We start from the raw sequence: 16,020 nt of genomic DNA on the forward strand, positions 1-16,020 counted from the left end.
GGACCAAAGAAGTGGGTGGAGAAGAAAGTGTTGCTGGGTATATAGACCTCAGTTCCCCATGTAATAACACCATATATAGATTCTACAGACCCTAGAGAAGCATCCCAACCCCACTTTACTTCGGCACCTAGAATAGTTTTCTCTCTATAAGCCAATGTGTAGTCTTGCGTTGCCATACCACTAAAATCATATCGTTGTCACGCCTCCCTTGAAGGTTTGGAGAATTTTGTATTGCAAAAATGGGTTTCCAGCGGCAAGATTTTGATTGGATGTTACATTTTTAACCCTCCCTCCACATGCCTGTTGGTTGTTATGTTCTTCACTGTTTTCAGACTGGGGAGGACACATTTTGCAGAGAGTGGTTCCTTGTACTAGTTTGCAGAAAATGGATGGAAACCTGGAGGAAAAACTGAAATCAGTTTTGCCAGAAGTGTGTTCTATACACAAAATCGACATACATAAACAGATTTTGATGGGGTTTTAATCTGAGATTTTCTGGCCATCCTCACGCACCTTTGCACCTATGACGCTAATCTACGTCTACACCAGGAGTAGGCCTATAATTTAGCCACCGAGGATCAATAGCTTTTTTTTTTTATAGCTTGGATTGCGTGTAGCCCAATCACAAGGCATTGCCTACGGTCGGGAACGCGTGGCAAATCTGTCAGTGAACAGCATGCAGCCAAAACAGGCCTTTCGCAATATGTCAAATACAATCATGGGATAGCACAGGTTGGAAAGCAAATGGCTCCTGCTGAAACAAAAACACTTATCTCTCTGTAGGCTACAAAAAATGTTTGATTAACTTCCAACTAGGCCTATTGAGTGAACAGCATTGATTTACAAACTAAACCGAGAGAGATAGGCTTTTGGCACGAGCGCATCAGCCATCGCCGGTAAGTGAGCTGCGCATCATTGCATGAGTCATTGAAGCTGGAAAGCTTTTTTAGGACTATAATTTCCTCCTCATATTGTACAATATGTGTCTCCTCCACACACCTATGCCTAGGCTATTGATGGATTCAAGACGAGGTCGTTTTTAATGATCTCACATTTTCAGTTTGTCAGTGTCAAAATAGCCTTTTTGTGAGGTATTAAAAACGATTATGCTAGTCTCCAGTCATGTAATATTTAATATAATTGCATGAAATGCGTTTGTAAAGGCCCAATTTTTCCGGGCCCTAGGTTACAAAAAATGTCTGCAAGCACCTTTACTCTAATGCTCTAGTCTAGACCACTACGCAAATGCGATGATATGCATGCAGTGCTTTATTATAAAGGTGATTTTCCGGTACCTCATAGCTCCCCAGGTCAACCCCCTCTAGCGCACACTTTTTGTTCCAGCACCTCCCGATTTACAAACTAAGGAGTGGGTATGGTAGTAGGTGTTAGGCGCGCAGGTTTGTGTCAAGAACTGAAACGCTGCTGGGTTTTTCACGCTCAAAATGTTCCTGTGTGTATCAAGAATGGTCCTTCTATACTTTCTTCACTGCCTCAGCATACGACACCTTCTGCACTACAGATCCTGGCCACCTCAAACTACCTCTCTCGCAACGGACACTTCCGATCCCCAGCAACATGGGCACCCCTACAGTTGACACATACAACTTTTTGCACCGAAACGACACAATCCTCTGTCCCATGCCCTCCTGCACACTTCCCACATCTTGGAATCTCCCTCCTACACACTGCTGCGACATGACCATAAACAGGCCACCTGAAACACCGCAGTAGGTTCGGCTCAAAAGATCGAACAGGATAACTGATACATCCTAAAATGACTTTGTCCGGTAAAGACTCTCTTTCAAAACTCAAAAGGACCGACTGTGTCACCTCTGTTTCACCACGCTCCCCACTGGGTCTGCGTCGCACCAAACGGCGGGCGTCACAAACACCAGGAATCTTGGACTTCAATTACTCCACCTGCACACTTAATGCTACCCCAGAAATCACTTCTTTCAATGGTGCCCTGTTCCTAAGAGCAAAGCAAGAAACAGATCTTGACCCGAATTGTGTGGCACAGAGATTATCCCAGCTTTGCTAGCGTCCTGGTGGCATCCCGACAGAACTCCATCTCATAATAATTTAGACTGCATTAATTTATTTTTCCATCAGCCATGTTCAATAGCTGTCTTCGCTAGATCTACTTCGGCACCTAGAATACCTTTCTCTCTATAAGCCAATATGTATTTCATATATGATGTATTGCATTGGGGGCATTTACTTGGAAAACATTTTGAAGACAAATGTAATGCAAATGTCACTTAAATATGAGAAAATATTAATCATTGTTAATGTTTAGACATTTTATATATATATATATATATATATATATATATATATATATGAATAAATACAGGTTAATGACACTTTTCTACTTTTACGTGGGGGACTTTTATTTGGACATTTTCGAAATTCCGTGACCCGGAAGTACTTTTTTAGTGTCGCTGAGGAGAGGCAGTTCAGAAGTCCTTCAAAAGATAACACACACAACCAGTTTATTTGTCAAAACAAGGGGCTACAACCATGGCAAGAAGATTAATGTAAGTTGCAGTTATTATAAATAATGGCACTGTGGTCAAGTCGCCTTCAGAAAAATCTGTCTGTTCACGTAGCAAACGTGATGTATGCTAGTTAGTTAGCTGCCGTAACTGGTATCTAACGCCGTAGCTAGCTAAATCGCCAATTATTGTTACAAAAATACCATAGACAGAGGCAAGTAACGTTAGCTTCGTTTTCTGCAGATCAAGAACGATATCTTGCCAACTAACTACATTATTTAGCTAGTTAGTTGCTTCCTTGTCGAACAGTGTGTTGCTTAGCTGATTAACCTCAACTCCACGATGTATGATGGAGTTAAAGTGGAACTGACAGCGTTAACCGCTTTGCAGATATTAACAGACAATCATATCAGTAAAAAATATGAAATTCCCATTTTATGCGACAAAACCAACTTTATAAGAGGTTTTAAAAAATGTTATATTTGACAAAGTATTCCATGATGTACAGTAAGGCGTTGTTGGCAGAATAGATGGATGCAGTTCATTGCATGATTCATATATTTCATCAATACATTTCTTGGTAGTCCAAAAAGATTGCAATCAGGTTGCATCACAGATGGCCTGGTACATTGTTTGCTGCCACCCATTCGGGATGCACTGTTTCAGTTTCAATGACTCAATATTCTGAACAAAAACGGACGACTGTAACTAAGGCTGGGAATGTCAATACAATCAAACTAGCAAGGGCAATGATCACAACTCCGTCATAACGTGGCTAATAGGCTAACGCACGTGTCAAACTCAAGGCAAAGATTTGTATAACTAAACCAAGATAGACCACAGCCTCTCGTGAACAAATGAGTCAAAGAGGGCAGAACAAGCAAGGAGGTAGGCAGAACCAAGCACGAGCTAGCGAGATCCTATTGGCCCGTTCTAGCAGACGTCTGCATATTTCCGTTAGGGAACGCCTCCTCTGAAGTGCGCGTGTGCAGTAACTCGATTCACCTTTGCACTCCTAAAAACGTGATAAAAAAAAAAAAAAAAAACTTTGGCAAAGGGTAAAGTCTACAAACTTAGTCCACTCTGTTCATAACATATTCTAGTTTTGGGAACAGAGAACTATATTGAGATCAAATGTTTCATTGATGAGAAAATGTTCAGAATGTCAGCCAAAATCCATGACTTTACATCTTATCCAACTGCAGGCCAGTGGGCTTCCTCTCACTACCATATTTGGTAGTGAGTGGAAACGCTATGCGAATGCTTCACATTTATACATCCGGTGAAATATCTGTCTCATTGTTCTATCTGTGCTCAAGGCGTGATGCTGTACATTTCTATTTGGCCTGTGCAATGATTTGTGTTGTGAATTCATTTTGGCCAGCTACCATATCGCCTACTATGCGCTGCACTACAAGTCACAAGCGAGCATACAGCGACCCCCCCCTCCCCTCAATCTACACACAATACCACATAATGACAAAGCAAAAACAGGCTTTTCAATTTTTGAGCAAATTTATGAAATAAAATAAACTGAAATATTACATTTACAGAAGTATTCAGACCTTTTACTCAGTACTTTGTTGAAGCTCCTTTGGCAGCTTTTACAGCTTGTATGACACTACAAGCTTGGCACACCTGTATTTGAGGAGTTTCTCCCATTCTTCTCTGCAGATCCTCCCAAGCTCTCCTGTTGGAAGGTGAACCTTAGCCTCAGTCTGAGGTCCTGAGCGCTCTGGAGAAGGTTTTCATCAAGGATCTCTCTGGACGTTTATCTTTCCCTTGATCCTGACTACTCTCCCAGTCCCTGCCGCTGAAAAACATCCCCACAGCATGATGCTGCCACCAGCATGCTTCACCGTAGGGATGGTGCCAGGTTTCCTCCAGATGTGACGCTTGGCATTCAGGCCAAAGAGTTCAATCTTGGTCTCAAGCAAACTCCAAGTGGGCTGTCATGTGCCTTTTACTGAGGAGTGGCTTCCCTGGCCACTCTCCCATAAAGGCCTGATTGGTGGAGTGCTGAAGAGATGGTTGTCCTTCTGGAAGGTTCTCCCATCTCCACAGAGGAACTCTGGAGCTCTGTCAGAGTGACCATCGGGTTCTTGGTAACCTCCCTGACCAAGGCTCTTCTCCCCCGATTTCTCAGTTTGGCTGGGTGGCCAGCTCTAGGAAGAGTCTTGGTTGATCCAAACTTCTTCCATTTAAAAATGATGGAGGCCACTGTGTTCTTGGGGACCTTCAGTGCTGCAGAAATTTTTTGGTACCATTCCCCAGATCTGTGCCTCGACACAATCCTTTCTCGGAGCTCAACGGACGATTCTTTCTACCTCATGGCTTGGTTTTTGCTCTGACATGCACTGCCAACTGTGGGACCTTATATAGACAGGTGTGTGCCTTTCCAAATCATGTCCAATCAATTGAATTTACCACAGGTAGACTCCAATCAAGTCGTAGAAACATCTCAAGGATGATCAATGGAAACAGGATGCACCTGAGCTAAATTTGGATTGTCATAGCAAAGGGTCAGAATACTTACGTAAATAAGTTATTTCTGTTTTTAATTTTTTAATAGTCAAGGGGTCTGAATACTTTCAGACAGCACTGTATCTCTTTTGTTTTAATATGTTCATGTTATGTACAGCATCCTATGTACATAGGTGGATATTATAATGGGCCATCTTTTTCAAATAATACAATGTCAGTTTGGGTCGCAGTTGCATGCTTCTTTTGTAAAAACAAATGGGCTATGTGTGGCCTGTGATTTCGTATTTTTTCAATATGGCCCCTGTGTACTGATTGAGTTTGACACCCCTGAGCTAGGGTATCCTATTGATATAGCTATGTATTTAGCAAGCTGAAACAAGGAGACTGATGTTAGGTAGCTCGCTGCTGGGAGGATGTCATGTCATTGGAGGAGTCATATTGTTTTTTGGTACCCACAGCTAGAGATGCAGGGGACATTTGGTTAGCTATCAAGAAATGTGACTCACTTTGCTTGCTAGCTAGCTATTCTGAACTTGAATGACTGTTGTCCACAGTTAGCATATGTCTTAGTTGTCAATCAAATGTATTTGGCATCGATCAAATGGGCGGGCAGGCAAGTTCCCATTCAGTTGTCAAAACGTGGGTTGGGACAAGCAGGCTACTATTCCTCATCATTTTTCAGTGCAATTTTGACGGCCAACTAGCTGAACAAGTTTGAGAGTGTTTATCTCCTGAGTGGTGCAGTGGTCTAAGGCACTGCATCGCAGTGCTAACTCTGCCACTAGAGATCCTGGTTCGAATCCATGCTCTGTCGCAACCGGCCGCGACCGGGAGACTCATGGGCGGCGCACAATTGGCCCAGCGTTGTCCAGGGTAGGGGAGGGAATGGCCGGCAGGGATGTAGCTCAGTTGATAGCGCATGGCGTTTGCAACGCCAGGGTTGTGGGTTCGTTTCCCACGGGGGGCCAGTATAAAAAAATATGTATTCACTAACTGTGAGTCGCTCTGGATAAGAGCGTCTGCTAAATGACTAAAATGTAAATGTAAATGTATCTAATAATGTTCCCTCGTTAGATTTTTGCGCATCTCGTTCTGGCTGGCATAAGTTGTTGATATGCATAGGCAACTGAGGGAGAGAGAGCCTACCTTTTATGGTTGTTTGATAAATAGGACCATGAAGTTCCCAAATGCAGGAGGACTCCAGTGGTATTTACATATTTGCAGAAATCAATTCAGCTGTATTTTGTGGCTTTTGGCGAATGCGTTCTAATGATCTAAAGTCGAGATGTTGCTACTGCCTGTAAACACACAGTCCAGTTCAAAGTGAATGATGGCAGGCCCTTGTGGCAAATTATTTGCATGTAGGCCTACTGCAGCTCTGATTGGCTATGGCGCACCGGCCTGTGTAGACTGTGTAGGTCCTGGACAAAACATATGTTTTTATTAGGTTTTATTTAAGCACATGGTTTGATTAAATAATGAAGACACACAAATGACTAGAAGGTATCCGACCAGCAATTGATTTGATTGTGCTGGGCCGGGCTCAGACTTGCTGCACTGTGTTTAAAAAAAAAGACAGCGAGTGACTGTGACTAGCACCAGTTGTCTCTCTCCTCCCTGCTGCAGCGACCACCACAGAACATCAGTGTTTATTACACTGTTCTTGTTGCTCAAGCGGAAACATAATTACAGCCATTTCTGACTGAAAAGTTTTGTTTCCGAAATCCCTCATTAGTTTAGGAAAAACATTCCCTATTCCTTCAATCCTTGCACTTATTATGTGACAGATGTGTGCATCGCATGCATGTGACCAAAGACCTATTCGCACGGGAATAGTATTACTAGAGAACGTTGGTTATGTAATTATTACTCCAGAATGTCAGTTATTCCGGCGGATGATTCGGACCCAAAAATGCCGCCCCCCTCGCAAAACTAGAATAGTCCCAGTAAGCAAAATGACGTTGAAAAGACGTCTAAAATACGTATTTTCCAGACGTTGAAGTCAGGTTCATTTTTGGTTCTGAATGAAAGTTGAAAATAAGTAATTCAATGTTTGGACCAAATCAAGGCTGGTGCAGTCCGGACTAAATCTATGATTGGTTCAGATTTGGTCTGAACCAATGTCTGTGGATGTGGAAATCAAGGCCGGTTCAGAACTGCACCAAAAAAAGATGTCCAAAAGGTATCGGTGTCGGTCTGTGCTTACTGAGGTGTAGCCTACAGTGTTGCCTGAAATTGAATTTTTTGAACACCCATCTATGTGGAAAGCCTACCATTTGTAAAACAGGCCATTGCGTTGGCTTTATTAGTCCTGATTCCTGTGACTAATCAATTTGGCTATTTAAGCACTGAATATCAGCTACCCTACTTCATCAGGAGGTCTCGCGAGCCTGTTTGCAATGTGTTTACACAGTGGGAAATGCATAAGTGTTTTCAGCTTGAAACCACTGATCATGACAATGGGGTGAAACTCCTGGACAACAGTTGTGATTGTACATTCCATGATGTCCATTTTGGTTATGCTATTTGACTGGATAAACCTACATGACGTAAAAAGTGTCCTTCTCATTACATTGTCATACATTTTATCTCCAGCCTGTAGGCTTCAGAAAAGGCCACATACTCTTTCTACCATATCCTATATCTTCTACATGATTTATGTTAGATAATGTTTTTGACTGAACGTTGGTGGAGCACTGCAAATATGTCTCTCCAACAGAACCCTGGAGAGGTGCGCTAGGAATGGACAAGCAGCTCAGTTTAGCTCAGAAAATGCCGCCCTCGTCAATCTGCCGCCATAGGCGGCCGCCTACATTTACATTTACATTTTAGTCATTTAGCAGACACTCTTATCCAGAGCGACTTAGTTAGTGAGTGCCTAATCCTGCCTAATGAGCGGGCAGGCCGTGCCTATAGCATATCAAAATCACATCAATAAATTGGTTATAACAAACTCTGAACAACACTAAATAAAGTATAAGCGTACCAGTCTGTTGTAATGTTTGTTTGTTAAGCCTTTATTACAGCAAAGACTAAAAACAGTCGCATTCATTCGTGAACGCAATTTCCGAAAGGGAATGGTTTATTTATTGTTTATGCTAATTATTCAAGGCTCCCTTTATTTCATTTTAAAACTAAAATGTTTGATTGCATTTCAAATCATGAATGACCTCGAATGCTGTATGATGACATGAACGAATGAATGATTGATTGATACAGCAGCCTATAGAAGTATTGAAATTTAGACCTAAGTAAGTTGCAAGCCACCCCCTTTTTCCTCCAAACATAACGATGGTCATTATGGCCAAACAGTTCTATTTTTGTTTAATCAGACCAGAGGACATTTCTCCAAAAAGTACGATCTTTGTCCCAATGTGCAGTTGCAAACCGTAGTCTGGCTTTTTTATGGCGGTTTTGGAGCAGTGGCTTCTTCCTTGCTGAGCGGCCTTTCAGGTTATGTCGATATAGGACTCGTTTTACTGTGGATATAGATACTTTTGTACCTGTTTCCTCCAGCATGTTCACAAGGTCCTTTGCTGTTGTTCTGGGATTGATTTGCACTTTTCGCACCAAAGTACGTTAATCTCTAGGAGACAGAACACGTCTCCTTCCTGAGCGGTATGACGGCTGAGTGGTCCCATGGTGTTTATACTTGCGTACTATTGTTTGTACAGATGAACGTGGTACCTTCAGGTGTTTTGGAAATTGCTCCCAAGGATGAACCGGACTTGTGGAGGTCTACAATTCTTCTTCTGAGGTATTGGCTGATTTCTTTTGATTTTCCCATGATGTCAAGCAAAGAGGCACTGAGTCTGAAGGTAGGCCTTGAAATACATCCACGGTACACCTCCAATTGACTCAAATGATGTCAATTAGCCTATCAGAAGCTTCTAAAGCCATGACATGGTTTAAAGGCACAGTCAACTTAGTGCATGTAAACTTCTGACCCACTGGAATTGTGATACAGTGAATTATAAGTTAAATAAACTGTCTGTAAACAATTGTTGGAAAAAGTATGTGTCATGCACAAAGTAGATGTCCTAACCGACTTGCCAAAACTATAGTTTGTTAACAAGAAATGTGTGGAGTGGTTGAAAAACAAGTTTTAATGACTCCAACCTAAGTGTATGTATACTTCCTACTTCAACTGTACATACAGTGAGGGGAAAAAGTATGATCAGTCTATAATTTTAATGGTAGGTTTATTTGAACAGTGAGAGACAGAATAACAACAAAAAAATCCAGAAAAACGCATGTCAAAAATGTTATAAATTGATTTGCATTTTAATGAGGGAAATAAGTATTTGACACCCTCTCAATCAGAAAGATTTCTGGCTCCCAGGTGTCTTTTATACAGGTAACGAGCTGAGATTAGGAGCACACTCTTAAAAGGAGTGCTCCTAATCTCAGCTTGTTACCTGTATTAAATACACTTGTTTACAGAAGCAATCAATCAATCAGATTCCAAACTCTCCACTTTGGTCTTGGCCATGGAGCTCTCCAAGGATATCAGGGACAAGATTGTAGACCTACACAAGGCTGGAATGGGCTACAAGACCATCGCCAAGCAGCTTGGTGAGAAGGTGACAACAGTTGGTGTGATTATTCGCAAATGGAAGAAACACAAAAGAACTGTCAATCTCCCTCGGCCTGGGGCTCCATGCAAGAAATCACCTCGTGGAGTTGCAATGATCTTGAGAACGGTGAGGAATCAGCCCAGAACTACACAGGAGGATCTTCTCAATGATCTCAAGGCAGCTGGGACCATAGTCACCAAGAAAACAATTGGTAACACACTACGCCGTGAAGGACTGAAATCCTGCAGCGCCCGCAAGGTCCCCCTGCTCAAGAAAGCACATATACAGGGCCGTCTGAAGTTTGCCAATGAACATCTGAATGATTCAGAGGAGAACTGGGTGAAAGTGTTGTGGTCAGATGAGACCAAAATCAAGCTCTTTGCCATCAACTCAACTCGCCGGGTTTGGAGGAGGAGGAATGCTGCCTATGACCCCAAGAACACCATCCCCACTGTCAAACATGGAGGTGGAAACATTATGCTTTGGGGATGTTTTTATGCTACGGGGACAACTTCACCGCATCAAAGGGACGATGGACGGGGCCATGTACCGCCAAATCTTGGGTGAGAACCTCCTTCCCTCAGCCAGGGCATTGAAAATGGGTCGTGGATGGGTATTCCAGCATGACAATGACCCAAAATACACGGCCAAGGCAACAAAGGAGTTGCTCAAGAAGAAACACATTAAGGTCCTGGAGTGGCCTAGCCAGTCTCCAGACCTTAATCCCATAGAAAATATGTGAGATCTGCAAAGAGGAGTGGAACAAAATCCCTCCTGAGGTGTGTGCAAACCTGGTGGCCAACTACAAGAAACGTCTGACCTCTGTGATTGCCAACAAGGGTTTTGCCACCAAGTACTAAGTCATGTTTTGCAGAGGGGTCAAATACTTATTTCCCTCATTAAAATGCAAATCAATTTATAACATTTTTGACATGCATTTTTCTGGATTATTTTGTTGTTAGTCTGTCTCTCACTGTTCAAATTAACCTACCATTAAAATGATAGACTGATCATGTCTTTGTCAGTGGGCAAACGTACAAAATCAGCAGGGGATGAAATACTTTTTTCCCTCACTGTACATACATATATACACATACATGTACGTACACATATACATATCCTTAAAAAAAATATATTTCCCTTTATTACTTTCCAACCCCACCACCCCTTCCCTAATTGGAGTAAACTAGTGAACAATGCTTAGGCCTCTACTTCCAGCTTATACATACTATATACATTTTATGGACACTTTCAATTTTACAATAATTATATTTTGTTTGTTGTTACTCCTGAACTTCCTCTACCCTCAACCTCTCCGATAATTTTCATGATGTCCAACCGGTTTGCTTCTATATGCCATATCTTTCTAACTGTGCTCTTTCACAAAAGCTCTCAACCTATAACCTATATACTTATTATGGACACAGTATGCTTACATTATTAGTTATCTTGTTGTTATTAGTCCCATCCTTCAACTCCATTCAACACCATCCATATTGGATTTCTATTTGCCATATCTTTTTCAACTGTACTTTGATGTTTTACAAAAGTTCTGAACCTTTCTATTCTCATTGTTTCTACAGATTGTAAATTGAAAATACATATTTTTGCTAAAAGTATTATTATATTATTGATTGATTGACTATGACTTTTCAGATCACCCAGTAATGCTATCTGCAGGGTTAGCTCCAGGTAAATATTGCAATCCTTCAGCCATTCCTGGACCTGTGTCCAAAAACAAGCTACAAATGGACAGTACCAAAACAAATGATCTAATGATTGTCTCTTCGCAGCAAAATCTGCAGAGCTGGGAAGATTGTATCCACAAAATAAATATCATTCTATTGGTAGCAAGAATTTGATATAATAATTTAAATTGAACAATTCTACGTTTTGAATCCTGCGTCGTTTTGCGTATCAGTTCATAAACACTGCCATGGAATCGATACTAAGCCTACTAATGATAATGACATTACTTATTATAATAACAATAAGGAGATCAAGAAAAAAGGAATGTTGTTTTTTGAAATGTTATTTTCCTGAAAATTTGGAACAGTGTAAACACTAAATAAATCATAAATAATTCCAGAGAGGCTGTTCTAACGAAAACAAAGTGTAAAGCCTTTATTACAGCAAAGCAATGATTTAAAAACAGCCGAATTTGTGAAACTGTTTACTTGACATGTCGTTGCGTGAGGATTGGTGCTCACGGAATCAGTAGGCTATTAAACAAACACTCAAACAGGCAACAGAAGCAGGATCTGTCTTATTTCTGTAGATATATAGATGATTTATAAAACCAGGCACATTTAACAGTTAGGCTATTGATGTATAGACCTAATTAAGTTGGTTTCCTCTCTCCTCACTTTTCTTAGACAATAAGGCGAGGGCTGTTTTCTCATCTCCTCATTCTGCTGCTGCCTCCGCCGCATTGCTCTCAACACCAATATGCTGGTTAACTTTGCTATTATGCACATAGCAACATGGTCTAGGAAAAGCGACCACTGCGCCTCCTGAGTGGCGCAGTGGTCTAAGGCACTGCATCGCAGTGCTAACTGTGCCACTAGAGATCCTGGTTCGAATCCAGGCTCTGTCGCAGCCGGCCGCGACCGGGAGACTCATGGGCGGCGCACAATTGGCCCAGCGTCGTCCAGGGTAGGGGAGGGAATGGCCGGCAGGGATGTAGCTCAGTTGATAGAGCATGGCGTTTGCAACGCCAGGGTTGTGGGTTCGATTCCCACGGGGGGCCAGTATAAAAAAAAAAATGTATTCACTAACTGTAAGTCGCTCTGGATAAGAGCGTCTGCTAAATGACAAAAATGTAAAAAAGGCGCCAATTCAACAGCGCACTGATGTGTTTCAGACTGTGGACAGCGACCGTTATCCAACGAGGGAGAAAGCGCTTTAGTGTTGCACCATTGTTCTTATGTAATATAACATACAATTTCTGTGGCAGACTGATGGACTGTTACATCCCCACGGCCTCCACAATGGATCAGTCCACTCAGCGCGAATCAGACCGGTGTCTTGTACACCATGAAAGTAATCTCGGTTGACCAACAGCCTATCGATCAAACAATCGACTAGTCGACTAAATGGGGTCAGCCCTAATTGGAAGGAGAGAAAATGTACATTGTCTTATCAGTAAGCCATACCAGTATAAATACAGTTTAAGCAACAGCCAGTAGTCTCTTGTATACGCAGGTCCAATAATATCCATTTCACTTTCATGGAGCACCGCTTCGCGACAGGCATACTTGCAGCTTTACAGCAAAGCTTTGTCTTGTACTGTAGGTGGCACCATGTGCTTTTTTAAAAGGATGGGCCCCTATCTCTTAAAGGCCCTAGGATCCATGTGTACAAGGACGGTCAGCCAGTCACTGGAGTGACAACCCAACTTGGGATGGGGGGCGGAGTTTTAGCGGGTGAAATATCGGAGGACAATTAGAGGTTTGCTTAGTCACATCTAGGGCTGTTGCGGTGACCGTATTACCGGCAGTCTTGAGTCATTACCGCAGTAAAATCCAATGTGACTCGGTAATCTCCTCTTATGCGCTCTGGATATGCATTAGTAGTAGGCTACCCAACTTGCTAATGATCATCAGGTTGAAGGGCCTGGTACTCAGGGCTCTATTGTCCCTCTAACCACTGACATCAATGCAAATGCAATTGAAATTCCCATTAAACACTTATCATAGTGCCGTTATACAATACATAGAATACTGCATATTACACATGGCAGAAAAACATAAATACTAATTTAAGATATCTTTGGTACATAATTGGTCTAGCCTAAATTAAACAAATTCAGATTTAGCCTACAATTATAGTGAATTTGTTTTAGACTGACACATTAACTTTAGCTACAGAATATCTCACCACCGTGAATTGCCATCTTCTCCCCGCTCTCCTTCATTCCTTTTTTCCAGTGCGCAGAGGGGCTGTCAACAGTTTAATGAAATATGTTTCTTTGTGAAAACATGTTACTATTGACGTTCCCGAACAGATTTCACTTGGTTTCCCAAATGAAGCACTGGGTAGTTGCAGGAACAGGGTTGGAGAGCCCATGGCATACAGAGTCTGAAACCAATTTGACATATTATTAAAGACAAGATTTAATTGAGAATATGATGGATGAAAATATGATCACTTGATGAGAGAACAGCGTGTGCAGCCTGAGGCAAGGAACAGAGCGCAAGCTTTGTTTTGCGACTTTCTCAAATCGTCAATAGCCTATAGTCACATCATGCAGCCCATATATCTTTTGATTTCCAAGTCATTCTAAGGGTTGTATCATTCACAACTAAAGTTGCCAAATAACTCTACATCAAGCATATAGGACCTGTTTCAAATGATCACTTTTACGATCAACATAGCCACTTCATATGCACACATTCTCACTCCGGAATGGGAAAATTATCCATTCTACTTTATTCAGCTAAGTTAAATTATATTCTTGTTACTATAAAATCATATAATATTAAATAATGGCAATGGACTTACAAGCATATCTTGTCTACTAAATGAACAAGCCTACAGCCTATGACATGGCACATAGCCAGATAACATACAGTAGGCCAACTCATATTCTGTTCTTCTGGAATACATTTTCTTCATATCATAATGTTTCTTTAGACCTGCCTAAAATAAATAATGAATGTATTGTGATGTATATTCAATTGATTTATTCAACTTTTTATAAAATGTAGATGTTCCAAAGGCGCGCATCAGAGGCTTATATGCTGCTTGTATGCGTGGAGCCTGGAGATGCTAAACGTGTATGTTAATTAACGGTCAATTACAATGAGACCGGCAGACTTTTGCATGACAATAACTGGCTGATAAATGTCATGACTGCCACAGCCCTAGTCGCAGCTAAAGTATGCTTAACAGTGCAAATATCTTGGTACAGCTATATGGACACTCAATTATCATTGTACTTCTTAATGTTAAATTTACAAACATATATTATGGTAAGTATAATCAAAACGTGTATCTCATTATGGTGAGTGGTGAGATAAGTATAGCTAGTTATAATTTTATTTATTTATTTTTATTTCACCTTTATTTAACCAGGTAAACCAGTTGAGAACAAGTTCTCATTTACAACTGCGACCTGGCCAAGATAAAGCAAAGCAGTGCGATAAAAACAACAACACAGAGTTACATATGGGGTAAAACAAAACAAAGTCAAAAATACAACAGAAATAAATATATATACAGTGTGTGCAAATGTAGCAAGTTATGGAGGTAAGGCAATAAATAGGCTATAGTGCAAAATAATTACAATTAGTATTAACACTGGAATGATAGATGTGCAAGAGATGATGTGCAAATAGAGATACTGGGGTACAAATGAGCAAAATAAATAACAATATAGGGATGAGGTAGTTGGGCGGGCTAATTTCAGATGGGCTGTGTACAGGTGCAGTGATCGGTAAGGTGCTCTGACAACTGATGCTTAAAGTTAGTGAGGGAGATAAGTGTCTCCAGCTTCAGAGATTTTTGCAATTTGTTCCAGTCATTGGCAGCAGAGAACTGGAAGGAATGGCGGCCAAAGGAGGTGTTGGCTTTGGGGATGACCAGTGAGATATACCTGCTGGAGCGCAGACTACGGGTGGGTGTTGCTATGGTGACCAATGAGCTAAGATAAGGCAGGGATTTGCCTAGCAGTGATTTATAGATGGCCTGGAGCCAGTGGGTTTGGCGACGAATATGTAGTGAGGACCAGCACACAAGAGCGTACAGGTCACAGTGGTGGGTAGTATATGGGGCTTTGGAGACAAAACGGATGGCACTGTGATAGACTACATCCAATTTGCTGAGTAGAGTGTTGGAGGCTATTTTGTAAATGACATCGCCGAAGTCAAGGATCGGTAGGATAGTCAGTTTAACGAGGGCATGTTTGGCAGCATGAGTGAAGGAGGCTTTGTTGCGAAATAGGAAGCCGATTCTAGATTTAACTTTGGATTGGAGATTCTTAATGTGAGTCTGGAAGGAGAGTTTACAGTCTAACCAGACACCTAGGTATTTGTAGTTGTCCACATACTCTAGGTCAGACCCGTCGAGAGTAGTGATTCTAGTCGGTTGGGCGGGTGCCAGCAGCGTTCGATTGAAGAGCATGCATTTAGTTTTACTAGTGTTTAAGAGCAGTTGGAGGCTACTGAAGGAGTGTTGTATGGCATTGAAGCTCGTTTGGAGGTTTGTTAACACAGTGTCCAATGAAGGGCCAGATGTATACAAAATGGTGTCATCTGCGTAGAGGTGGAGCTGAGAGTCACCAGCAGCAAGAGCGACGTCATTGATATACACAGAGAAAAGAGTCGGCCCAAGAATTGAACCCTGTGGCACCCCCATAGAGACTGCCATAGGTCCAGACAACAGGCCCTAATTGTAATGGCTTAGCAGATAATACGAAAATACGATCTTTACCTGGCTAAAATAGGAGGGATATAATA

The 16,020-nt window shown here is 41.6% G+C and overlaps 1 protein-coding gene across 1 annotated transcript in view; it reads left to right on the plus strand.

Moving 5' to 3' along the window:
- The first annotated feature begins 2,431 nt into the window (after nt 1-2,431).
- The window catches only part of mrpl23 (mitochondrial ribosomal protein L23), a 139,972-nt gene continuing 126,383 nt past the window's right edge, over nt 2,432-16,020 (plus strand). The window contains exon 1 of the mRNA XM_041837626.2: nt 2,432-2,543. Within this exon, the coding sequence (XP_041693560.1) occupies nt 2,527-2,543 (17 nt within the window). The 5' untranslated portion in view covers nt 2,432-2,526. The remainder of the gene's footprint in view (nt 2,544-16,020) is intronic.

The sequence above is a fragment of the Coregonus clupeaformis genome, chromosome 19 (genome assembly GCF_020615455.1).
Source record: "Coregonus clupeaformis isolate EN_2021a chromosome 19, ASM2061545v1, whole genome shotgun sequence".
In the NCBI taxonomy this organism is placed as follows: domain Eukaryota; kingdom Metazoa; phylum Chordata; class Actinopteri; order Salmoniformes; family Salmonidae; genus Coregonus; species Coregonus clupeaformis.